The sequence below is a fragment of the Drosophila tropicalis genome, unplaced genomic scaffold (assembly GCF_018151085.1).
Source record: "Drosophila tropicalis isolate 14030-0801.00 unplaced genomic scaffold, ASM1815108v1 contig_573, whole genome shotgun sequence".
In the NCBI taxonomy this organism is placed as follows: Eukaryota; Metazoa; Arthropoda; class Insecta; order Diptera; family Drosophilidae; genus Drosophila; species Drosophila tropicalis.
In genome coordinates, this window is record NW_027173049.1 from 3,300,206 (window position 1) to 3,326,431 (window position 26,226).

At 35.3% G+C, this 26,226-nt stretch overlaps 7 protein-coding genes and 1 long non-coding RNA gene across 11 annotated transcripts in view; 5 read left to right on the top strand and 3 right to left on the bottom strand.

Moving 5' to 3' along the window:
* Positions 1 to 130: 130 nt before the first annotated feature.
* Positions 131 to 773, top strand: LOC137575363 (synaptic plasticity regulator PANTS). Its single transcript, XM_068287910.1, has 2 exons — positions 131 to 236; positions 290 to 773. The coding sequence occupies exons 1-2, from the start codon at positions 174 to 176 to the stop codon at positions 686 to 688; spliced, it is 462 nt and encodes a 153-aa protein (XP_068144011.1). The 5' UTR covers positions 131 to 173; the 3' UTR covers positions 689 to 773.
* A 77-nt stretch (positions 774 to 850) lies between these two features.
* LOC137575362 (coenzyme Q-binding protein COQ10, mitochondrial) lies at positions 851 to 1,966 on the top strand. Its single transcript, XM_068287909.1, has 3 exons — positions 851 to 1,005; positions 1,107 to 1,221; positions 1,285 to 1,966. Exons 1-3 carry the CDS (start codon positions 942 to 944, stop codon positions 1,736 to 1,738), a joined length of 633 nt encoding a protein of 210 aa, XP_068144010.1. The 5' UTR covers positions 851 to 941; the 3' UTR covers positions 1,739 to 1,966.
* Positions 1,967 to 2,115: 149 nt separating this feature from the next.
* Hsepi (D-glucuronyl C5-epimerase) lies at positions 2,116 to 4,689 on the bottom strand. 4 transcript variants are annotated; one of them, XM_068287904.1, is made up of 3 exons: positions 4,528 to 4,689; positions 4,363 to 4,456; positions 2,116 to 4,300 (listed from the first exon to the last, which is right to left on the bottom strand). In XM_068287904.1, the coding sequence occupies exon 3, from the start codon at positions 4,272 to 4,274 to the stop codon at positions 2,517 to 2,519; it is 1,758 nt and encodes a 585-aa protein (XP_068144005.1). In that variant the 5' UTR covers positions 4,275 to 4,300; positions 4,363 to 4,456; positions 4,528 to 4,689; the 3' UTR covers positions 2,116 to 2,516. The 4 variants fall into 4 exon arrangements, with proteins under 4 accessions (XP_068144005.1, XP_068144006.1, XP_068144007.1 ...); XM_068287905.1 differs by having other exon boundaries at positions 4,524 to 4,689; XM_068287906.1 differs by having other exon boundaries at positions 2,116 to 3,559; positions 3,620 to 4,300; positions 4,363 to 4,688.
* Positions 4,690 to 5,004: 315 nt separating this feature from the next.
* On the top strand, positions 5,005 to 6,261 carry PGAP3 (Per1-like protein PGAP3). The gene is made up of 3 exons (XM_068287657.1): positions 5,005 to 5,284; positions 5,350 to 5,586; positions 5,654 to 6,261. The coding sequence occupies exons 1-3, from the start codon at positions 5,045 to 5,047 to the stop codon at positions 6,209 to 6,211; spliced, it is 1,035 nt and encodes a 344-aa protein (XP_068143758.1). The 5' UTR covers positions 5,005 to 5,044; the 3' UTR covers positions 6,212 to 6,261.
* Positions 6,187 to 6,933, bottom strand: LOC137575218 (peptidyl-prolyl cis-trans isomerase H). Its single transcript, XM_068287658.1, has 2 exons — positions 6,759 to 6,933; positions 6,187 to 6,700 (listed from the first exon to the last, which is right to left on the bottom strand). Exons 1-2 carry the CDS (start codon positions 6,840 to 6,842, stop codon positions 6,233 to 6,235), a joined length of 552 nt encoding a protein of 183 aa, XP_068143759.1. The 5' UTR covers positions 6,843 to 6,933; the 3' UTR covers positions 6,187 to 6,232.
* A 583-nt stretch (positions 6,934 to 7,516) lies between these two features.
* Positions 7,517 to 26,226, top strand: part of Rpp25 (ribonuclease P protein subunit Rpp25) — a 64,321-nt gene continuing 45,611 nt past the window's right edge. The window contains 1 exon segment of the mRNA XM_068287575.1: positions 7,517 to 7,604. The gene's annotated coding sequence lies outside the window, so the exon portion shown is untranslated.
* On the top strand, positions 9,133 to 9,874 carry LOC137575588 (uncharacterized). The gene is made up of 2 exons (XR_011032200.1): positions 9,133 to 9,714; positions 9,774 to 9,874. It is a non-coding gene; the product is annotated as an uncharacterized lncRNA (long non-coding RNA).
* Positions 14,725 to 18,339, bottom strand: Tdc1 (Tyrosine decarboxylase 1). The gene is given in 4 exon segments (XM_068287786.1): positions 14,725 to 16,136; positions 16,204 to 16,904; positions 16,906 to 17,309; positions 18,048 to 18,339. Coding segments are annotated over 4 exon segments (1,770 nt in total). The 5' UTR covers positions 18,178 to 18,339; the 3' UTR covers positions 14,725 to 15,601.

Consider the following 26,226-nt stretch of genomic DNA (forward strand, 5'->3'; position numbering starts at 1 on the left):
CAGTCCTTCTGACCAAAATTAAAATACCCTTTTTGCAAGGGTATAAAAAACTCATAAGGAGCGCAAATTTTGAATTTATTTTTGTTATCAATCTGGCTACTTCATTTGAAGGCAACTAAATTGTGTTAGTCTGGTAAGTCCAGGACCACTCGAATTTTTATGTAATTAAAACAATGACACAAACCGATCGGTCACCAAGCTGTAAATCTAAAATTCGTCTTGTGGACGCCTGGGCAGTAAGTAATCATTTTTTTAATAAGGCAATAGCAAACATACAGTATTTACCCAGATTCGTACATGTCACTTATACAAAGATGAGTATGACGATTGTGTAAGTTTAAAAGCTCGTTTCCATCAATATTTTATTTTTGGACGGGACTCGGATTGTTCCCAATGGTTAAAGGACTACAAAAATTGTGAACGCTACCAGCAATCTAACGGCAACGATTTAGATGCTGGACAAGCTGTTATTCAAAGTGAAGAGCATCGAAGACTTGCTCGACTAAGGGCACATTATGCAAACGACACTTGGGAGAAAAGAAAACAACCACCACAGGATTGGGCCAATCCTCTGCCGGCGTGGCTAGAAAAGCGAAATGAAAATACTTATTTGGAAATGAAGCAAAAAGAGCTGTCAGGACTGGCATTGCCAAAGGAAGAGGAGAAAAATCTTTGTGTTATAATGTGAAATTAAAGTACGCTTTGAAATTTTATATAACACTGTGTAGTTATTATTAAAAGAACGGAATATATTTCAAACTTTCGAAAATGAATCAAGGAGCAAGTGTTACTATATTTTCCCCTAAAAATAAAATGAACAAGTTGTATATTTTTGTCTGGTCTGGCAACACTGATACAGATGGAAATCAGCTGGCGCCTTTCGGAGGGTGTGGGAGTCTTATTTCACTAATCAAACAAATTCGGTAACTATTTTTTTAAAGATGCTAAAAACGGCCTTTGGAAAATTAATAAGTGCACTAAACGATACATTAAGTAACACAGCAGGTAAAGGTTTACTCTGAATTATTTAATTTGAAACATTAAAATGATGTACAAACGCACACGATTGTACATATGTATGTACAAAATTATTGTGAAACTGTTAGTGTTACGGCGGACTGTTTGCAGACGGTCCTATTCCAATGGCATACAGAGGTCCTACATAACGTTTAATGATCTAAGGAATAAAAATCGGTGGTACAACAAAAAAGAATTAGTTGGGTATGGCTTTCGTTTTTTTTTTTTTTTTTAGTAAATATACATAAATAAATGACTTTTTCATAGGTACTCCATGCAGGACATGTTCCAGGTAGTTTCAGATGTGCCAAATTATTTCAAATTTGTTCCCTATGTAAAGAGATCTAATGTGCATAGTAAGGACACCCAAGGATTTAAGGCAGATCTCATTGTTGGCTTCCCTCCACTTAATGAAGTCTATACCTCGCGAGTAACGTTAGAGAAACCACGGCTTGTAAAGTCTGAGTGCCATGATGGACGTCTTTTTAAGTATCTGTTGAACGAATGGCGTTTTAGTCCTGGTTTAAAGGATATTCCCAATTCTTGCGTTATAGACTTTAAAGTCGGGTTTGAGTTTAAATCGTTATTTCACAGCAATATAGCGAATATATTCTTCGATTTGATTTGCACCCAAATGGAAAATGCTTTTATTCATGAGGTGCGGCGGCGGAATGGACCACCATCAATACGCTCACATGTGCTCTCCTCGCAAAGGTCTTGATGACAAAACGAAAAGAAGCAACATAAATTCTCTCTTTAAATTACTTTTTTGATTGATCTAAACTAAATTTTAGCTGTGAAATAATTTACATACAAATTTTTATATACAGTAAAAACATGTATGTATGAAGTAATGAAAATTTGAAGTCGCTACACAGCACAATGTTCCAAAATCTTTTTAATTTTGCCCACTAAATACATGAAACAAATTTTTGAAATTACCTTAAAATTTTGTTATTCTTATCTTGTGATTACATCATATACTAAGGGGCGAATAAATTATATGAATATATTATATATGTAGAATAAAAAATTGAACTTTTGCCTAGCAGCAGTCTTATTTTTGATTAGTGCTTTTTGACAAAAATTCTTAGGGGGTTTTGGTGGTAAGTAACAGGAAATCGTTTTTATTATTTAAAAAAATTGATTGACAAAGTACAATTACATATCCCTTAATGCTTTTGTTAGTAGTATAATTATTGTATCCGTTTATTTTAAGATACTTATTTCCTGCACATATCTACACATCCATACATATGTTACTTACATTTTACGAGCCAAAATGGTTCAGCTCTTTATCAACGGAATGATTATTTTTGCAGTAACAAAATTACCGAGTTAATTATTATTTAACTTTTAACAGAAAATAAGGTAAAAGTAAACCATAGAAAACACTTAAACAATAAATAAAATGATAGTTATTGTTTTAACTTACATACGAAATTTAAATATCACTTGATTTTAGGATAATAAAATAACCCTTAATCAATATTATTTTTTCAGTTGTGTTTGGCTCGTTTTCCGAACATATAACCCTTCCACCGTTCTGCAGTTTGAGTTAATAACGGATCATCATCAATGGTAGCCAATAGTAGCAACTGATTGACATGAGTGGCGTGGTAATCCCAGCGTGCTAAATTTGGAGCTATACCTAAACTTAAATGACGCAAGTCGTAGGTAGTTCCCGATCCTGTGTCGTAGAGTAGAAGCATTTGCTTAAGTGAATGCATGCCCTGGATAAACAGATTGCTTGCTTCGCAGGCGATTCGCGATGGAGCTGTGTTATTTAAATCGTAGAGTCCCAGTAAGGAGTAAACAAAGCCATTTAGCACAAACGATGGAGGGGATGTAGGATATTCCTCGTACCAGTAATACTTGTCCATAAATTGTGCTAGGACCCCACCATCTCGGGATAAAATTTTGTAGGGTTGCAGTGCAGCTACTGCTGCTTCAAGGTAACGCTCATCTCCGCCAGAGTGCCAATAGGCTCTTGCCAAAACGGATATTGCATGACCTTGTCCCATGGCCGAAATCCAACCAGGTTTTAGTTCATCGAAACCATTTAAACTTCTTCGCACTGGATTTCTCCAACCACCAGTTTGTGGATCCTGATTATGAACCAACCATTCGGCAGCATCATAGAAGTGGGCCAAGTGCTCGCTTGTGGACAATGTAATGTTGTCATAGAATCCAATGCCCAATAATGAAATAGTAAGTATTTCCAAATCAGTCCTGCGTACCTTAATTGGTGAATGTTTCGATCCAAAAACAATAGCTTTTTGCACATCGATATGCAGATCGCGAGTAAGGTGGCGCCATCGATTTAACGACAATCGTCCCATGCCGTAGTAGATATTCGTGTCCTGGACACTTAAGACAAGATCAGCTGGCAAATAGTGGAGACTATATTTTAATTTTGTCTCCCGATTAAGAACCGTGACCATTAAACTGCTGCTGTTTGTTACCAGTAATAGGTCAACGCTTAACAGAAGGTCCAAAGTCTGATGAGGGTTGATTGAAATGGCACTGGAATACCCAATAGCTGTTTCAAATTGTATGACATTTGTATTAAATTTGGGATGCCAAATTCGTGACAAATTACTTGCTTTTGGTATCTGCCATTCCATTTGATTTGCATCAGCATCTTCCAAAACGTGAACACGTGGAGCAGCCTCCGTCAAGTTCTTGCTATAGTGCGAGAGGGCAAACTGAGCTATTTGAGTTGGATAGAAGTACCCACTTTTCTGCCACTGAATGCTTACAGGAACTCCCTCAGCTGCACTGATGCATTTAACGCGATCCCTGACTTCTACATTATAGTTTGCAAAATACATAAAAACACCATGAGGATCGTATTTGCCCTTTGGCATATTGATCTTGGCATTACTATGCATCCAGTTAAATCTAGCTAAATCTGCCACGGAGCTACTGCCAATACTGGTGGTGGAAAGAGCTCCATTTACGTCAAAATATTGATGGAGAAAGGAAAAGGGCACGTATACCTCATTATCTATTTCATCTCGTTTACAGTGAATATTGTACTCTTGGTTAATACAGCATTCTATGTCTTGAAGTTGGCTAGCCGAAGTCGACTCAATTCGGAGTGAGTTTTTAGTGAACAAATCCTCATTAGATCGCCTCGATTGAAGTTCGCCAAGACCAAATGAGAAAGTTACACAACGCACGTAAACGCCAACAGTAATAATCATTACCGCCAAAATTAGACATAAAAGCATAACTTTTAGATTAACCCGCATAATGATAAAATTAGAAGTTTCTTTGCCTGAAAAGTGAAGTATGAAGTATATGAAGTTAAATAGAAAACAATTTAAAGTATATACCTACCGGAATAATATTAATCAACTTTCTAATCTCCCACTGTTAGCTTTTGTCTAATTTCAGAGCATCTTTGGTTTCCAATTGCTGGGACATTTGCCACCTTTCGTCGTGAATTCAGAAATCGCGAGTTCTTTATTCATTCGTATGTTGGTCTGAGATTGACATACATACATATACAAGTCAGAAAAGTTGTCCACACGAGCGCCACATCTGCCTTCATTTGATCACTTCTTACGAATCACACCTGATTTTTGGCCAATGTTTTGTAAGTGGAGTCCTTTAACTTTTGCATATTATTAGTATTTGCAATTATTTTATCCTCAAAGTAAGGTTTCGTACCAATAGCGACGATTGGTAAATACCAAATCGGAATGGGGAAAATTGGAACACACAATATAGGTAAACGCGAACGAATGGTTTTAACGGTATATGAAACAACCAAACATATAATATTTGGGTAAATATTTACTTAAGCTATTTGCGCCCTAAACGAAATTTATGTAGTTTAATCGCGTTTTGGATCCGAGTAGCTTAAGTAAATATTAACCAATATTTGCCAAACACAAAACTCTATTGGTGTTTCAGATTTCACTGTTTCGATTTTGTTTAATTTATACTTTTTACTGCACATCTCTATCAGGTGGCAAATCAATTAAAATTTGTTTATGAAACTTGAAAATGAATACTAATGGAAATGACAAAATTTAATGTTTATTCTACTGAAGGTCATCTCTTGGTGTTGGTCTTACTAAGTGAGATTTTCACATTAGTATTAGGATCTACAGGAGATAGAACACAGTTTTTTCGTAATTGTCGTGAGAACTGTGAGCATACAAATTGTTCTTTAGACGGACAGGATATCCAAGAGCAAGCGGTGAAGTTCTACAAGCAATCCATTTTTGATTTGATCACTCAATGGACATGTGCAGTAAGTTTAAATTGGTCATTCTAATATTTTATGTAGTTATTATAGACTTTAATGATTTCGTCTAGGATGAGTGTCAGTATGCCTGCATGTGGCGGACTGTATTTGCATTTTTTGAGAGGGGATGGCCCATTCCACAATTCTATGGCAAATGGCCTTTTTTTAGACTGATGGGCATGCAGGAGCCGGCTTCGGTATTCTTTTCCTTGTTGAATTTCCTCATGCATTTACGTATGCTAAGGAAGTTTCGTAGCGTAGTACGTGCTGATAGTCCTTGCTATATTCTATCTCATATCTTTGGCCTGGTAAAACACTTGGACTTCAGGAAGTACATACATATAAGAAAATTTATATAACTGATTTATTTTGCAGACTTCCCTTAATGGCTGGATATGGTCTGCTATATTTCATACGCGTGATAACCCACTTACGGAACTCCTTGACTACGCCTGTGGCTATGCGATTGTCCTGAGCTCTCTGTACTGCATGATTATGAGAATGCTGCATCGGTATTCGCTCTTCCTGCGTGGTGTTATTACTTTGGCTTTTGTTTCGTACTATATTAATTACTTTGCCTATTTAAGCCTAAGCAAGTTTAATTATTCCTTTAATATGAAAGTGAATGTGTGCACTGGTTTACTGTCAGCTGTGGGGTGGTTCATCTGGTGTCATCAAGTAAGAAAAAGCAGGCCATATTTTCGACGTATTCTACATTTTTATGTGTTGTTTGCCCTAGCCATGAGCTTGGAATTATTTGATTTTCCACCAATATTTTGGATTCTAGATGCACATGCTTTATGGCATTTGGCCACTATACCTCTAGTCTCTATTTATTATAATTTTATGATCGACGACTGCTGCACTTTACGCAAAGAGAAAGCATTAAAAGGTGATTACACCTTAGCTTATATATATAATAAAAATATTTAGTTTTTGTATTTATTATTAAAACTACATCTGCCCACATTGTGAGATAATAATCGGCAGTTTTGGTTTATTATTTGGCCCGGTCGGAACATTTTCAATTTTTCGCATTATAAGCAATCCATCCAATACTCTTCCGAAGACAACATGCTTGCCATCAAGAAAGTTGCACTTGGCACATGTGATAAAAAATTGACAACCATTAGTGTCTTTGCCGCTGTTGGCCATGGCCAGTAGCCCAGGTGAATCGTGTTTTAATGTAAAGTTTTCGTCTGGAAATTTAATTCCATAAATGCTTGTTACCCCAGTTCCGTCGCCTTGTACAAAATCGCCGCCCTGGATCATAAAGTCCTTAATTACCCGGTGGAAACTTGCCCCTTTATATCCTATAGGCACTCCATCTGGACGGTATTCTCCTGTACAGAATTGGCGAAAATTTTCTGCAGTACGGGGTACGGCGTCGGCGAATAACTCGAAAATAATTCGTCCAATCTCCTACAAACGATTTCAATTGCTGTATGATACGTTATTCAATTGGATGTTTGTTACTCACTGTGGTTCCTACAGCTATGTCAAAAAAGACTACAGGGTTGACGCTGCTCCGTAGTTGAGTTTGGATTTGATTCCAGTTGGGCATTTTAATGGAAATTTAAACGTTTAAAAAAAAAAAAATGTAAATAGCACGATAGGTTGTTTACGTTAGCGATGGTGTTGACGAATGGGTAAATGTTTACTATTACTACTCGAGATTTCAGTGTTGAAAAGTGGAAAAATCGGGTAAAGCTAGATTTCGGTGTTGTCAAACGCTATTTTTTATTTGGCGCACTGTTTGACTGCCCTGGTAGCCAAATATTTTAATCTAAAGTCGAGGAATATTCGGCTGCTATGGCAGCCGAATATTGTATTCTAAACTATATTTGTTCTATAAGATCAAGAAATATTGTAAACTCAACAATATTTTCGTTTGTTGAGAATAGTGCGAACAAAAGATTCAAAATGCCCGCGTATTCGAGTATCCAAAATTCGGCATTTGGCAACACCATCTCAAAATTGAACAGCTTTTTTAGCCGGAAAAGGCTACTTTTAGCTATAGTCCCGCCAAAAATATTAATTTTCTTTTGTTAATTACTCAAAAACTACGAAATAAATCGCCAAGGCGCAGCTGAGGTCGTGCTCGTGCAATTTTTCTCTTTCGTTTGATACCAAAATTATGTTTAAGGGCGTTTTGGGCCCGAGTAGTAATAGTAAACATTTACCACCTTACTTATTTGTTGTTATCGATACCTTTCATGTAATCGTTTTTTATCGATACTTGTTTCCGCACATGTTTATCCAACTAGGATTTGTTTACATTCTTGCATTAGTTTTATGGAATTTGGTGTGCATGAAATATATAAGGGTAAGTTTTGTAACAACTATGACATATAAAAATATAATTTTTTTTGCTACGTGAATTTCGCTGAAAGTCGTAGTCAATAACGAAAAAGAGGGAAAAAAATGTTTTGTTTCAAAAGTTTAAAACATAAGCATATGTATGTACATATGTATGTACATACATACATTACCTATACAAACTGATTAGAGGTATCCATTCGAATTGCTATACATATGTATGTACATATATTAATTATTATTATGTATGAAGGTATAAACATATCTACGTAAATAAACTTGAAAACTGCGACCCGAAATTAATTCGAATATGCTATTGTCGAATGGGAGAAATCTTATTTATTAGGCAATAAGGTACCACAACAATACAATAAACAATCAACCTTAGTAGACATTCCCGACGGTTTGCCTAAAATCTTTTGGTCAAAAAGATATTCGTTTAGATAAATTAAATTTTCAGATGAACATGAATTTCCTAAATTTTTAACGAATTCAGCATAGTAACGAGAAAGAACATTAAACAATTTGTCCTACTATATTATTAAAGTAAGATGTTTAGCGTTATTTTGTAATTATTGTTTAATTGAGCCCGTAGTCCATCTCAAAGGTTTGGTGGGAAAGTTACGGCACTCTTCCTGAAGTCCAACTCACTCTATGGGTTCGGGGTCTGGCGAATGGGGCGGCGTAACCAATACTTTTGGCAGTTGTATTCCTATACAATGTAGTTGTATATGTGCACTTGTGTGTGTATGTTGCTTTACACTGCGTAAAATTAAAATTGAAATTTGCCTCAAATTAAGAAAACGAGTACAGCAGATAATCTGATGCAAGAGAAAGATAGAATAGGACAAATTTTCGCCTTTTTTTACCTTTGCAAAAAGGGTATATTCATTTTGGTCAAAAGTGGGCAACGCATAAAAGGAAACATTCCCGACCCTATAATGCAGTCGCGACCTTAAAAATAGGATTCTTAGATTTTTTTTTAACCTTCTTGAACCTTTAAGAAACATGTGAATACGTTTTTTTTAACGTAAAATATTTACTACTAATGGAAGCAAAAAAAAAAAAAATAATATTCGTTTTCAAAGCTTTTTAAGGAACTTCTTGAAATACTCAAGAGGTCGATGGCTAAAGCCGAGAAAGCAATAAGGATCCTTTAAGGGCGGCAACTGACCTGAATAAGGACTTTAACATCTCAACTAGCGTCCATATAGTTCAAAACTACTTTCGGAAGAACAATTCCAAAGCATGCAGCCACAGAAATGCTGCACTTTTAAACGCAATACCATAGCTTGCAAATTACTGTTGACACTTTTCCATTGTCTGCAAATAAGTGTCTTTCTCTCAAACAATAAAAAAGACTCACAAGGGGAACTTCAGGTATGCGAATCACCGATTTGGATGAATTTTGGATATGTTATAGAATACCCCGTCATTAAAAGCTGTGTGAAATATTTCGGCGCACTATTCTATATTTTCCTGAAAATCCGCGTTTAAAGTTATAGCTTCGGTGACTTCAAGATAAATCGCCGAGTGGTCTTCAAGCAGAACGGTGGTGTAAGGGGTAGAGTTCCTGACTAAAAGTCAAGAAATGCTGGTTCAACCCCCTCCCGGAACTAGTTAGTTTTGGTTTTTTTTTTTTTTTTTTTTACATTTTAATAATTTCACACAGCTTCAAATAACGGGGTATTCTATAACATATCCAAAATTCATCCAAATCGGTAATTCGCATACCTGAAGTTCCCCTTGTCAGACAGAAACTGTTTTTGTCGCGACTGACTTAGATCGCTCGCGCTCTGATCGAGACAGTCATTTCTGTTTTCATTTCGCTCAAGTCAAACACTTATCGATTGCTTGAGTTAACCCTTCAGTACCAAATGTCGCCGGGGACAAAATCGCCACATATTCCGAACTACTGACGTCGATAGAAAAAAAAATCTGCCAGCGCATTTCATGCGCCAATTCACTTCGTTCGTCAGTGCATTGTTGTTTTTGTTTTTTTTCCAACTCCTGCGCGCATCGCTTTGTACATTTCGTTTCTTTGTTCATTCGCGATTGAATTTCGTAGTGGCAGGAACTGTTGAATTTTTTCAAATTCAGTGTATACAGTAATAAAGGTAAGTGTTATTAAAATATTATGAAGTTTTCATTCCCTAATCAATTTTGTTCTTTTTAGAATCCATCCAAAATCCGATTCCGGATGAGCCGGCGGAGAATGTGCTAAGACATTGGTTGGCACAAGCCAAAAGAAGTGAAGTAATAAAAACTTAAGAAAAATGTAAATATACATAAATATTTAAATTTAATGTAATATATTTAAGAATAAAAATAAACAAATTTAAATGTATATATACATATGTTATTAAATAAAAACTAATGCATGTTAAAAAACCAAATCAAGTCAAGTTTTTATTTATTTTTGGAAAAATGCGGCGATATTCCATCGACAATGTCGCCGCAATGTCGATTGTAAATCCGAGGTATAATTTTGCTGGGATATTCTATCGACAATGTCGCCGCAATGTCGATTGTAAATCCGAGGTATAATTTCGCTGGGACTTTGCGTCGACATGTCGCCGCTAATTCGATTGAAAAATCAACCACTATTTTGCTGGGACATTCCGTCGACATGTCGCCGCTAGTTCCGTTGAACACACGACCGACTTTGTTATTCTTCTTTAGAGAAAATTCCGTCGACATGTCGCCGAAAAATCGATAGAATGTTCGAGGCGCTAGGACACACAATGTTAAATGTCGCCGCAAATTTGTATGGCATGTCCCCTGAAAATCCGAGGCGACATCTGAAAAATTGCCTCGGATTTTCTGAGGAATTTGTGGCGACCGGTACTGAAGGGAAATGAAGCAAATTGTCCTTTGCGTATGTATGGGTAAACACACGCGATTGATGCGTTCTTACCCTTCAGTACCGGTCGCCGCAAAATCCTCAGAAAATCCGAGGCAATTTTTGAGATGTCGCCTCGAATTTTCAGGGGACATGCCATACAAATTTGCGGCGACATTTAACATTGTGTGACCTAGCGCCTCGGACATTCTATCGATTTTTCGGCGACATGTCGACGGAATTTCCTCTGAAGAAGAATAACAAAGTCGCTCGTGTGTTCAACGGAACTTGCGGCGACATGTCGACGGAATGTCGCAGCAAAATAGTGGTTGATTTTTCAATCGAATTAGCGGCGACATGTCGACGCAATGTCCCAGCGAAATTAAAGCTCGGATTTACAATCGACATTGCGGCGACATTGTCGATAGAATATCCCAGCAAAATTATACCTCGGATTTACAATCGACATTGCGGCGACATTGTCGATAGAATATCCCAGCAAAATTATACCTCGGATTTACAAATAAATATATAAATATATTTACATTTATGTATATGTATGTATGTATTTACATGTACACGGTAGGCAAAGATAATTTCTGTTGAGTTTTTTAGTCAAACTGTCTTTTGTTGAGACTCTTTGTGTGACCAAAAATCGTATTACTCTTTACGTGACACTCATTTGAGAGCGTCACACGAATGAGTCAATGCAAAGCGCTTGACAAAAAACAATTTAAAACAAAACAAAAAGTGCCGCTCAGAGAGAGATCATTTCTGGACAATCTTTTCGGTTATAATACGAAGCAGAGCATATGAGAAAAAACGATCAACTCTCATTTGCGAGCTATGCGCAATACATATTGTCAATCGCCTTTAGCTTGTTAAAGATCATGAGAATTGGCCTATACAAGAGTGGATAAACGTGCTATGGACTGATGAAAGTAAAGTTGTCAACTATGTTAAAAAGGCTATAAAACATACGTCTAGCGTCCACAGAACTTGGAATTCAACTCCAAATACACGCTGAAGACTAAAGACAGTATCAGTGACTGTTTTCTCTATTATGGTGACTGTGCCATTTAGTGGCTCATGTCGAGCAAGTTAATGTAATTATTTTGAAGACGGTAATGCCACCGTACACTGAGGATAATATGCCGCTAATATGGAGTTTTCTACCGGACATCGACCCAAACCTCATTAAAAACCTTTGGTCTGGCATTAAAAAAGCATTTGGTGTTGCAAAACCAACAAAAAATGAGAGGTTTTGGTAAGTTATCTAGGAGTCCCGGAAAAAAATACACGTCAAACACTGTCAAGACTTGTTGACTCATTGCCAAGTAACGGCAAAGCAACCAAGTATTGGGTTTGTAATTTAATAATAATAATACCATTCACCCATAGTAATTAAAAGTTAAAGTCGCCAAAATATATGTAGGCAGAAGGAAGCTTTTCCGACCCCATAAAGTATACAGCCGAGTTAAGTTTTATCCAAATCGGCCAACTTATGCATATAAACATTTTTCCATAAGGCCGGAGTTGGCCAATTGCCGGTAGGGCGCTGGGGTGCGCATATGCTTGAGTGAGCGTCATACTCAGTTATGCTTGTAAAAGCAACAGGATTTTTTGTAAATATGTACATATGTAAATGCGTTTGTTATTATCAAATTAAAATATATTTGTTTTACTGGTGCATGGTATACTTAAGTCTGCGAGACGACTCACTTACTTCGTTTAAAATCTAATAAGAACTTATTAATTAATTGTGTTTTAATTTATTTTTTCTTTTTATTCTAAGTAAACATTTAAAAAGTGGTGATATTTTTAGATTTGGCTATTTTTTGAGTATTTCAAGAACTTAAAATTTTGTTGTTTGCTTCCATTAGTAGTAATCATTTTTTGTTCTAAAACGTATTAACATGTTCCTTGCATCTTAAATTAAATCTAAGAATCCTTTAAAGTTTAAACACATTACATAAACAAGTGCTGCTATTTGTAAGTTTGCAGCTGTGTATTCTTGATCAGCACGATGAGACGAGCTCATATAGACATGTCCGTCCGTCAGATCAACGCGAACTTCTCCTAGACCGTAAGAGCTACACAGTTGAAATGCTTGTAGATGGTTTGTATACCTCGGATTAACTATAACTTCGTTATTTTCTAAACTATTGTTATAAAAATTAATATTCGTCAGTTTAATATACCTAAGGAAGATTGTAGCAAAGAAATGGTTCGGCTTCATACCTGGTATAAACAAATTTTTGACAATATTTATTTATTTATTTTCATATATACACCACTGGAAAACATTGTCCTTTATGAAGTTTAAACGTTAAAAGTATATCATATGGAACCAATGACAAATAAATATTATTTTGACATAAACATTTTAAGTTTGGTTTAAAATATGGATAAATAATTCTAAATATAAAAAACAGGAAACGAAACTAAATTTTATAAATTAAAACTCATTTCATTTGTTTTTGCTTTGTTTGAATGTTGTATGATTGATCGTCATCTCATTCACTCACTAGACTTCAATTTTCATTCTCATCCAATTCATTTTATGCACTGTTTCGGCCAAGTATTTTGAAATCGTATTCTGAGTTTAAGACGTTATCGTGATCTTTACTGAAAAATAACGGTGAACAATTAGACATTAAACAGACATTATGATTAGAAGAAAATATAAATGCAGAGATATTAATGTGGAAGAACTTCTAGTTTTTCCAATCCAATAGACCAAAACCACTTAAATCTTTCCATAACTTCGGTTGATCCTAATCTCTTCAATATTTTTGTCCACCATTTGTTCACTATATACACACTTATACTAAATTAAAAGTTTGTGGTATGCAGTTTATCTTAGTTTTGCTAGATCTATAACTTCTTCAAAGAGTTCATACTTCTATCTTGAATATTTAAGATTTTGGAAAATAGGTTTAAATATACATATGTATGCCCACATAAAAACAGGCTTTTCTTTGTTCAAATGCACCTATGAAAAAAAAAGGGATTAAACTATGAAGACCATTCTTACGGTTCATAATCTGAATACAATAACCAAGAAATTACAGAAAAATTAATTACTCCATTAAGTTATTTGGGATCCAAGAAAATCAAAAATAAACTAAAAAAAAAAAACCAGAGGGCCGGGGCTAACTTCGACCGCGTCAATGTTTGTATACCCTTGCAACTTTTTTGGTAACTCTTTCCTTACCTATTAGCCATCAATGTGTTAGAACGTTTTATCTAAAAAGGCTTATGTTTGCAAATGAATGGCCTACAATCATAGGAAATAACGAAGATATTGATCAAAGTCACTGTTTTCCACCGATCGTTCCTATGGGAGCTATATGATATAGTCACCCGATCTTTATCGAATTCGACACAGTCATTAACAGATATATTAGATTAAGAAATGTTTAATTTGAAAGCAATCGCGTTAAAAGTAACGAAGTTATTTACAAGTCACTGTTTTCCACCGATCGTTCCTATGGGAGCTATGTGATATAGTCACCCGATCTTTATCAAATTCGGCACAGTCATGAACAGATATATTAGATTAAGAAATGTTTAATTTGAAAGCAATCGCGTTAAAAGTAACGAAGTTATTTACAAGTCACTGTTTTCCACCGATCGTTCCTATGGGAGCTATATGATATAGTCACCCGATCTTTATCAAATTCTGCACAGTCCTTAACAGATATATTAAACTAACAAATGTTTAATTTGAAAGCAATCGCGTTAAAAGTAATGAAGTTATTTACAAAAGTCACTGTTTGCGACCGATCGTTTCTATGGCAGCTATATGATATAGTCATCCGATCTTGATCAAATTTGGCACAGTAGTTTATAGGCGTAATAAACTCTCTAATATTCACGATAATAGCACTGAAATTAACGAAGTTATTGAGAAAAGTCACTGTTCGTGACTTTGGGGTTTGTATGGGAGCTATATGATATAGTGGTCCGATCCGGCTGAGATATACAACCCCTGCAGTATATACAAGCCTACGTGCAAAATTTCAGCTCTGTAGCTCTTACGGTCTAGGAGGAGTTTGCGTTGATCCAGACGGACGGACGGACGGACGGACGGACATGGCTAGTTGAACTCGTCTCGTCGTGCTGATCAAGAATATATATACTTTGTATGGTCGGAGATGCTTCGTTCTATGCGTTGCACACTTCTGACCAAAATTAATATACCCTTTTTGCAAGGCTATAAAAAATATCAAAGAAGCAAAGTTTGGCTACGCCGAAGTTTTTGTATCCTTGCAGCCCTTGGCAATACTAATTTTACATGTTCAAAATTTGTTTTCTGCAACAATTCATCAATACACAACAAAACATTATAATTTTTTTCTTCTTCCCTCATTCCCTAAGAAAAGCAACGCATGCATACACATACAGTTTATGTAGCGTCTGGGTGTGTATGCATATTGACTGTTACTTGTTCTATTTGTGTTCTATTTATCCGATCAGACGGACATGGCTATATCGACTCAGCTTCTCATAGGGTCGGAAAAGTCTCCTGTGCGTTACAAACATCTGACCAATTTTATAATACTCTCTGCAAGGGTATAAAAACGTTTTAAATTCGTGGCCGCCACTGTGTGTATGTACACATACACAAGTACACCTCAAAGTCCCACCTGCATCGTTGTCAATAGAAAATTATTTTCACTGATTCACGTTCTGATTCTTCGAGAGTCTTTGCCGAACCAACAATCACAGATCCCGTCGTTGTTCAAAATTTGGTTAGCACATTCTGTACTGCTTTACTTGAGTGAGTTAATGCATAATAGTGATTATTGTTCTGGTACTTGATCATTCTATTGCAGTTAATGTAAATTTTATTGAATGAATTATTCATTAATATGCAGTATTATTGTGCAGAAAATTTGGATCTTCGTCTATCTCAAAATCCTTAAATGGTAGTACACATATGTATGTGCAATCTTTTGTTTTATAAAAATTTTTACAAATATGAAATATATCTACATGTAAATAGAAATTACTTATGTCTGTATGCGTTTGAATTTATAAATAAGTTAAAGCGCAGAACGAAATTGTTAACTACATAGGCCTCATTTCAGCTCAGTAATTTTAATACTATCTATTGGTTGTACATCAACGCAAGATGAGACACGTTAAACTTGATTTTAATTACTCGCTTCATCTGTGTCTACATCTGAGATATACTTCAGCTTACTTTGATTATTATTGTTTCTTTCATTGTTTTCTGTGGCTTGTTCAAAGGTCTGCTGTATGGTTTTCGGATCTACGACTAAAATCGGGGTACATCCATCCATTAAGTGTTCAATTTGATTTTGGTATTGCTCTCTAGAAATACTGCGTGTAAAAGAAAAACGCAAGGATTTGGTACGCGTAAGCTTTTTTTTGATTGGAGGTTTGCCTGAACCGGCAAGGGCATTAACTGTTGGTTCGGAGCTTGAACGTTCCGATGAATCTGGTGAATTAGGAACTGATCTGATTTCCAGTTTTGCTTCACGTAAAATTTCCTCGGCGAAGTTCTTAATTTGACACCACGCATCAAGGATGTCTTTTTCGGTTGCATGTTCGTATGTAACACAAAAACGAATAACATAGCGTCCATTAAATTTGGCTGGAGTCATGTGCATTTTTCCTGAGTGATTGATCTGAGCGAGAAGTAAATGATTGGACTCATCATCAGTACTGTCATAAAAAAATAAAATAAATATGATATGGTTATCTCCTATCGCAAGTCCAATACACCACTTACCGTATTCGAAAGCAGACCAGTCCTAAGTGAACATCGTTACGCACTTCAAAACGTTCATCCTTGCGTACAAGCATTTCGAATTTTTTAGCCAAAGCCATATGGTTGCGTATATACTCTTGAAGACCTTTAATACCATATATGCGAAACACAAACCATAATTTCAATGCTCTAAATCTGCGACTTAATGGTATGCCATAGTGTCTGTAGTCTACTCCATTCATATGATCATGGCGTAAGTATAAAGGATTTACATTCAAAGCACTTTTCAGATTCATTACATCACGTACCCACAGTGCTGACGCATCGAAATTGGTCAATAGCAATTTATTGGGATTTGTATTAAACGAATCCGCAAACTCAAGCCCAGCTGAAAACGATCGCATTTCGGGAAGTATGAATGAATTTCCTGCGTATGCTCCATCTACATGTAACCAAATACTTGAAACTCGTCGACAAACCCTACCAATCTCCGTAATATCATCAAAAGCACATCCTCCCGTTGTGCCTACAGTTGCTACTACGAAAAATGGTGTTAAGCCAGCAGTCACATCATTTTCTATGGCTTGTTGGAGCAAATCAACTCGCATTTGTCCATGCTCATCAGCATCAATGATACGCAATTTGACCAAGGCCATCTTAGTGGCCTTTTCCACGCATGAATGAGCTTCTCGACTGGCATATGCTATAAGATTGGGCAAAAAAAACGCTATCATGGACCGTCGTTTGTCCCTTTAATTCATTTATTGCTCTAGCGCGAGCTGTTATCAACGAAACCAAGACACATTCCGAAGCAGATCCTTGCAATGCTCCGCCGCCAGTACTGCCTGGTGCATCCGAGATAAATGCCTTCGGAAGACCCAGTGCCTTGGCATACCAGTTCATAACAATTGTTTCTAATTCGGCGGCCGCTGGACAACTAGCCCAACTAAATCCAATTGATCCAATAGCACTGCTTAGCATATCACCCAAAATAGAGGGAAATGAATTCCCCGACGGAAAATAAGCAAAGAATTTAGGATGATTCCAATGCACAATGCCTGGCATAATCTTTTGCTCGAAGTCCTTGAGAACATCTTTAAATGATTCGGGCGATTGTGGGGCATCCGCTATAAGACAAATAGAATGAAAAATTGAAAGATATTTCTTTCAGCACATATTAAGTTAGTTTTCCCCACAATATTTATAGTAAGATTCGTTTTGTTATTTTTGGCAGTGTGTCTGGGGGCTATATCAACAAGTAAATCGACAAAAGGTGTGTTGTTTGTGCGATGAATGCTTGCTTATGCATAATTAATTGATTTGTTTAGTTAAACTCGCATAAGACAGGTGCAGAGAGAGAGGAGGAAAGGCAGATTCCTCATTTAGAAGCTAATATTTAACTTGGGGCGAAATTCGCTTGAAAAGCAAAATACATCAAAAAGTCTAATACATTGAGGCTGACTAAGTGTTAAGCCATTTTCTACCCCCGCAATCGCGCTATATATGCACACTCATTTACCTTTCCACTATCCACTTTACTCTGACCAATTCTTTCCTAAACAATTAATGAACATGACTCTTCAAAAAAAAAAATTTTTTTTTAAGTTATGAATTTGAATATAAATAAAATTGTTCCCAACATTGCTATAATTATACTTTTCATTCTATTTTTTATTTATTCCCTACTAATGATCAATTTGAGTGTATTAAAACTTCGTGTTCGCCTAAAAAGTTTACGACCTTCTAAGTTGTGCCTACAATTACACAAATTTATCACTTGCACTATAATTAACAATTATTTTTTTTTGATTTTGGTATTGGCACATTTGTTAACAATGTTTTCAATTGTCTAAAATTTTCCTCACCTGGAATTAGTTTTTTTAAATAACCAGGATTTAGCGTGGGAGCCACATCACGTTTTTCGATATGGGTAGAGTATTCGCATATATAATCTACAACTTCCCTGCCATATTTTTGAAACTCATCTACATTCATTTTTGTAATTCCAAAGGTTAAATAAACTTTTTAATAAATCTTTTTTTTTCCTTGTTTCTTATTTTAAATATCACTTATAAGTATCCTGAAGCACCTTTTGCTTTAATTTTTATAATATTTATGGCACAGCTTTCTTTGCGCGACTGACTCGATCTCGAACGTTACAATCGTTTTTATATAGGCGATTAAATGGTCACGAACACACATAGTTCCGCATCGTGTTTATCTCGCTCTTAGGTCGAATTTGATCGCGCTCTTTTCTCCCATTTGGCGCAAGCACATGGATTTATTCGTACTGACAAATTCACGCCATTTAATTCGTACTGAAGCAATTCATTTGTCTTTTGACAAAAACATACTCAGAAAAAAGTAAAAAAAAAATTATGTACAAATTTAACTACAATCTAGGGAATCCCCATTTAAAATGTTGATCAATCAGTTATTCTTCTAGGATTGTCTTCAAGGTCCTCTGACGATCTCTTTTTTGCTGAGCTGATACTGATTACTGTAAGTTAATTTATAATTATATTATTTTTTAGGCTTTGCTAATATACAAAGAGATATGAATATATAAACGGACAATCTTTACATCTTTCTGGGAGTATCAATATTTTGAAAGCGTTGCTTTGCTATTTTTCAAATGTGGTTGTCAAAAAAAAAAAAAAAACTAATCAAATGCTTGACTGTCTTTGCGCTTTACATAGACAACGTGTTCAAAGGCTTTAAAAACTCAAACTTTGTTATTTAATGAACTTTTTTATTTGTTAAAACGACTCAAGAAATATATAAAACCTGAAGTCTTGGTTCAACATTGGTCAATGCTTCAACTTCTTTTATGACATTTTTGTTATTAGTGTTATGTATATGGTAATGTATATCATAATTGCCGTACATATGCGAAATGGTATTCTATTTGCAATTTTGCAAAGTTTGTGCTTATTTCAAATCATAACATAATCAATCAAGCATGTGGTAAAATTTACTTATCTGACTCATAGATATGTACATACATATGTATTTATCGCACGCGCTGCCGCCTTTTTGCCTTACAGGGTGACCCTGTAACCGTAGAAAATAGGGTATATTACACCAATAGACTCATATTTTGCACATCATAATGCTAAAAAAGTATACGTGTTGTAAGGTGCACTTGTGAATGTAGTAAAAATTTTTTATAACATTTTTCTTAATTGGGTGAAGTTGACGAAGTTTTTCGTGTTATTAATAGAATTATTTATTCTATTAAGTTCGTTTAAGTTACAAATATACGTATATTAGAACCCCAGTAGTGGCATTCCGTTTATTTGAACACTGAGAGACTATTATATCTAAACAAAACTAAATGCACCAAATTCGGTATATAGACTCATTTTTTATTCAAGTAGAATAAGTTTGCTGGAAATTTTTCAACTAATTTTTGAAAAAAAAAACATTTTTATTGCTCTACTTGTAAAAATCTGATAAAATTAGACTTTCAAAACTCAAATGTAGAAAAGCGAACAACCCCAGGTTCCTATAGAAAAAACCAACATTCAAATTTGTTGAAAATTCTTAAATTTAGTTTGTCAGAGTATAAAAACTTCAGCACAAATAAAATTGGTATGGTCCAAATTTATTTCCAGTATTAAGCATCGGCAAAAGCCGTGGAACTTGAAGAGACGCCTTTACAGTATGACTAGCTGACTTCAAACCACAAAAAAAAATATACATAAATAGTTTACACAACGTCGAAATGACGTCGTATGGCTAAAAATACATATTTCGTTTGTTTATATTCATACTTCGCGCTCACGATTCAAGCTGCTAAAGCAACTGAATTGGGGGCATTTGCGTTGACTACTCTTTAATTATAGATTTTTAAAGTGTTAAAGTTGGCACAGCTAAAAAACTTTAATTGGATGATATAAAAAATTACTTGCCGTTTTATAGCAAGTAATTTTTTATATCATTTATAAAAGTTAAAGGCTGGTATTTAACACAATATTTACGGCTGACTATACTTTATTTTTCTTCAAATTCCTTTACAAAATATAAAGTACAAAATTTGTGGCAAGACTTTAGATTTTACAGATACATTATAGAGTAGATGATATGGATATGTGCTATAAATATTTTTTGGTGTATTCTATGCATATTTGTAACGTAATCAAGGTGTTCTTGCGAGAAAATTGTATTTTCTAAAGTATAAAGTGTTGATCAATAGATATGTATGTACATATGTATGTATTTAATATCAATGTGACTAGTTTGATTGCAATAATTTAAACAAACTGTTTTTATACCCTTGCAGAGGATATTATAAAATTGGTCAGATGTTTGTAACGCACAGAAGGAAGTATATATATTCTTGATCAGCATGAGAAGCTGAGTCGATATAGCCATGTCCGTCGTATGCGTTTTACTCAGCCATCTTAAGAGATATCGGGCTGAATTTTTTTTCAGTGTTTTTTATTATCTCGAGCAGATCAAATATGAGAATTATCAGGATCGGACTATCATATCATATATGTAGCTCCAGAACAAACATTTTCATAAAAAGTGGAGTATCGCTATGAAATTTACATATGTGATATATAAAACCCCAGATCCCAAAATTTGAATCTGATCGGATAAATATAACACAAGTTACAGTCAATATAATAATCTCTGCTCTGCTCCCAGAGCAATTGTGGAGTTGAATTGAGTTGCAGAAAACAAATTTTGAACATGTATAATTATTATTGCCAAGGACTGCAAGGGTACATATATAAACTTCGGCACAGCCGATGTTAGCTTCTTTGATATATTTTTTTTCAAACTCCGGGAGAGGATGATCTGGAAAATTTGGTGAGTTTATCTATTACAGTCATTAGATACAAATTTCAAAATCTGTCCGTCCTGCCGTCAGGATCAACGCAAACTCCTCCTTATCGTAAGAGCTACAGAGCTCAAATTTGTTGACTTGTATAAACTGCAGGGCTTGTATGTTTCGGATTCAGCCGGATCGGACCACTATATCATACAGCTCCCATATAAAAGATCGGTGGAAAACAGTGACTTTAGTCAATAACTTCGTTACTTTGGTCGCGATTGTCATGTAATTTTATATTTGTTCGCGATTGCTTAAAAATCAAACATTTGTCATTAGACTTGATCTAGTCGGTGGCTCAGTGCACTATGGGCGATTTGTCGATTTTTGCAACATAAAGTCTAAAAATAAAGCTCGTTATATTTTACTTTAATTTTTTTATTTTTTTCTACAATTGGGTCAATCCTTTATTTTCCGCTTATGTGCAGGCATTTATTTTGAAAGAAATTATAAATGTTCAATTAAAATAGAAACAAATTAAAAGTCTTGATTTTATTATAGTTTGAAAAATTATTTAATTTAAAAAATATCAAAGAAGTTGAATTCGGCTATGCCGAAGTTTATATACCCTTGCAGTCCTTGACAATAATAATTTTACATGTTCAAAAAAAAAAAAAATGCATCAATATACAAACAAAACAATTTTACTCTTCATAGTACAATTTCTTCTTCCCTCATTCCCTAAGCAAATTTGCTTAAACAACGCACGCATACACATACAGTTCATGTAGCGTTGCGTCGGGGTGTATATGCATGTGCTCTGTTTATTTGATGATGACGTAGTAGGCGGCAAGCAGCTCTGCTGGCAGCGATTGAACCGATTTATATTGACTGTAACTTGTGTTCTATTTTGGAATATGAGTTTTTATATGCAATACTATCATCGTAGCAAATTTCATGGGGATACTCCAATTTTTATAAAAATGTTTGTTCTAGAGCTATATGATATAGTGGTCCGATCCTGACAATTTTCGTACTTTAACTCACCCGGGTGATTAAAAGCCCCTCAAAAAAATGTCATCGCTATAGCTCTTACGATGGCTGATTAAAACGCGTACGCACCAACGGACGTACAGACGGACATGGCTATATCGACTCAGCTTCTCATGCTGATCAAGAATATATATACTTTATCGGGTCGGAAACGTCTCCTGTGCGTTACAAACATCTGACCAATTTTATAATACCTTCTACAGGGTATAAAAAAACAACAATTTTTACAATTTTTTCAAGTACATAATTACAATATTGGAAAATTTACAAATTCACAAATAAGCACTAAACCAGAGGCCCGGGGATAACTTCGACCGCGTCAAAGTTTGTATACCCTTGCAACTTTTTTGGTAACTCTTTCCTTACCTATTAGCCATCAATGTGGAAGAACGTTTTATCGAAAAGGCTTATGTTTTCGAAAGAATGGCCTACAATCATAGGAAAAACCGAAGATATTGATCAAAATCACTGTTTTCCACCGATCGTTCCTATGGGAGCTATATGTTATAGTCACCCGATCTTGATCAAATTTGGCACAGTCATTAACAGATATGTTAAACTAACAAGTGTTTAATTAAAAAACAATCGCGTTAAAAGTAACGAAGTTATTACAAAAGTCACTGTTTTCGTCCGATTGTTCCTATGGGAGCTATATGATATAGGCACCCGATCTTGACCAAATTTGGCGCAGTAGTTTTTAGGCGTAATACACTGTCTATAATTACGACAATAGCACAGAAAATAACGAAGTTATTGAAAAAAAGTCACTGTTCGGGACTTTGGCGTTTGTATGGGAGCTATATGACATAGTGGTTTCATCCGTCTGAATCCGAGATATACAACCCCTGCAGTATATACAAGCCTACATGCAAAATTTCAGCTCTGTAGCTCTTACGGTCTAGGAGAAGTTTGCGTTGATCCAGACGGACGGACAGACGGACGGACGGACACGGCTATTTGAACTCGTCTCATCGTGCTGATCAAGAATATATATGCTTTGTATATATATATACTTTGTATATATATATACTTTGGAGGTGCCAAAATTAATATACCCTTTTTGGAAGGGTATAAAAACGGCAGTAATATTATTCAGCCTAAAATTTTTACTTTAATTTAATTTTACAAGTCAATTTCATAACATCCGAAATACGAACAGCATTCGTACTAAAAGAATACTGCGCGGCTGTATTTCTCGATGTTGCCTAGGCGTTCGATAGAGTCTGGCTGGTCGGTCTGATGCTCAAAATCCGACAAAAACTCCCACAGATAACCGACAAACTCATGGAATCTTACCTTTACAATAGGAAATTCGCTGACTTCGAAATTAACCACTCAGAATCATTAATAAAACTTTTGTCAATAAACGTAATCATTTAACATAAATTTTACATATATGTATTTTTGAAATGTTATATTAAAGTCGTCGAAATGTATGTAACAGGCAGAAGGAAGCTTATCCGACCCCATAAAGTATATATATTCTTGATCAGTATCAACAGCCGACTCGATCTAGCCATGTCCGTCCCCTGTCCGCCTGTCCGTCCGTATGAACGCCTAAATTTTGGAGACTATAAGAGTTAGAGCTGCCAAATTTGGGATGTAGGCTCGTGTAATTTGTAAAGTGGTCGAGGTTACTTCAAATTTTTGCCGCGCCCCATTCCGCCCCGCAATTAAAAAATGCGTTTATCTCAAGGACTATTTTATCTGGAGACACCATATTTGGTATGTATACATATTTGTTTAGTAAATGCGCAGTATTACTTGTGTAAGATTTTGCCATTCCGCCTCCATAATGAAATAAAACCGATTTTCTGGATAACTAACAAAGCTAAGATCCCCAAATTTACAAATAAAGTCTGAATCCAAAATTTTTTTTTTTTTTTTTTAATCTAGACACTTTTCCGCAGCGCTGGTAGTAGAATTGAAGAAAAGGATAAAAAATTAAAAAGTTATAAGCTTTTTAAAAAAAAAAATTTTATTATTGCCTATTTTTCGTTACTAATAAATTTTTTAAATTAACAATTTTTAATATTTTTAGCCAATTCTACTACGAGCGCTGAACAATATCCTGTAACAAAATTTCATGATTTCCAAAAATGTACATAGTTTTGAGAAAAACGCGTTTGAAAATTTGCGCTACGGCACAGCGCGCTCGACATCGCTTTATTAAACGGCCGATAACTTTCTTCATTTTACAGATTTCAACATAAAATTTTTACAAAGTATTCATGAACATAATATCTATCCGAAAAAAAAAATCTAATTTTTTTATAACACAAGGTAGAAACCGCCATTAAGCAATTTTTTGACAAACGAAATCATATTCAACACACTAGTTATTCTTATTAATTTAAACCAACCAATCAAATTTAACTAAAATTGGACTTGAAACGCTCGAAATATGCGTATATAAGTGTATAACTAGGGGGTCCAAGATGTCGGAGTTGGCATACATACATATGTATATGTATTTGTTTCACCTGGTGCATGGTATACCGAATTTTTTATTTTTATACCCTTGCAAAAAGGGTATATTAATTTTGGTCAGAAGTGTGCAACGCATAGAACGAAGCATCTCCGACCATACAAAGTATATATATTCTTGATCAGCACGACGAGACGAGTTCAACTAGCCATGTCCGTCCGTCCGTCCGTCCGTCCGTCCGTCCGTCCGTCCGTCCGTCCGTCCGTCCGTCCGTCTGGATCAACGCAAACTCCTCCTAGACCGTAAGAGCTACAGAGCTGAAATTTTGCACGTAGGCTTGTATATACTGCAGGCGTTGTATATCTCGGATTCAGCCGGATCGGACCACTATATCATATAGCTCCCATACAAACCCCAAAGTCACGAACAGTGACTTTTCTCAATAACTTCGTTATTTTCTATGCTATTATCGTGAAACTTAATATTAGAGAGTTTACTACGCCTATAAGCGACTATGCCAAATTTGATCAAGATCGGGTGACTATATCATATAGCTCCCATACAAACGGCCAAGTCACGAACAGTGACTTTCTCAATAACTTCGTTATTTTCTGAGCTATTGTCGTGAAACTTAATATTAGAGAGTTTACTACGCCCATAAGCGACTATGCCAAATTTGATCAAGATCAGGTGACTATATCATATAGCTCCCATAGGAACGATTGGTCGAAAACAGTGACTTTTGTAAATAACTTCGTTACTTTTAACGCGATTGCTTTTAAATTAAACATTTCTTAATTTAATATATATGTTAATGACTGTGCCGAATTTGATAAAGATCGGGTGACTATATCATATAGCTCCCATAGGAACGATCGGTGGAAAACAGTGACTTTGATCAATATCTTCGTTATTTCCTATGATTGTAGGCCTTTCTTTCTTAAGCTTAAGCCTTTTTAGATAAAACGTTCTTCCACATTGATGGCTAATAGGTAAGGATAGAGTTACCAAAAAAGTTGCAAGGGTATACAAACTTTGACGCGGTCGAAGTTAGCCCCGGCCCTCTGGTTTTTTCTACAATTGGGTCGATCCTTTATTTTCCGCTTATGTGCAGGCATTTATTTTGAAAGAAATTATAAATGTTCAATTAAAATAGAAACAAATTAAAAGTCTTGATTTTATTATAGTTTGACAAATTGTTTAATTTAAAAAATATCAAAGAAGTTGAATTCGGCTATACCCTTGCAGTCCTTGAGAATAATAATTTTACATGTTCAAAAAAAAAAAAAAATGAAGCAAGTAAGTCGACTCGTCGACTTGGGTATACCATACACCAGGTGAAACAAATATTTCAAATTTCGAAAACCAAATGTTTGTCTATTAAATTGTTTTTACATGTCTTATACTATGTGCTATCTCGCTCACTCTACGAACACACGAGCAATTCTGGCCTTGTGGACCGCTTAGTAAAATACGTTCATACTCATATTTTGCATGTTTCTAGTCCGATTTCAATGAAATTTGGTAGTTTGATAGAAATAGATAAGAATAATTAGTCTGCTGAATTTGATTGCGATAGTCAAAAAAATACAGGAGGAAATCGGTTTTTTCTAAATTATGGAGGCGGAAGTGGGCGTGGCAAAATGTGAAAATATATAAATTCTCCGCGCATACTATGCCAGTATACATACTAAATTTGGTGACTTTAGCTTTGTTAGTTTTTGATAAAATCAGTTCTGGTTAATTTGCGGGGGCGGAAGTGGGCGTGGCAAAATGTTTA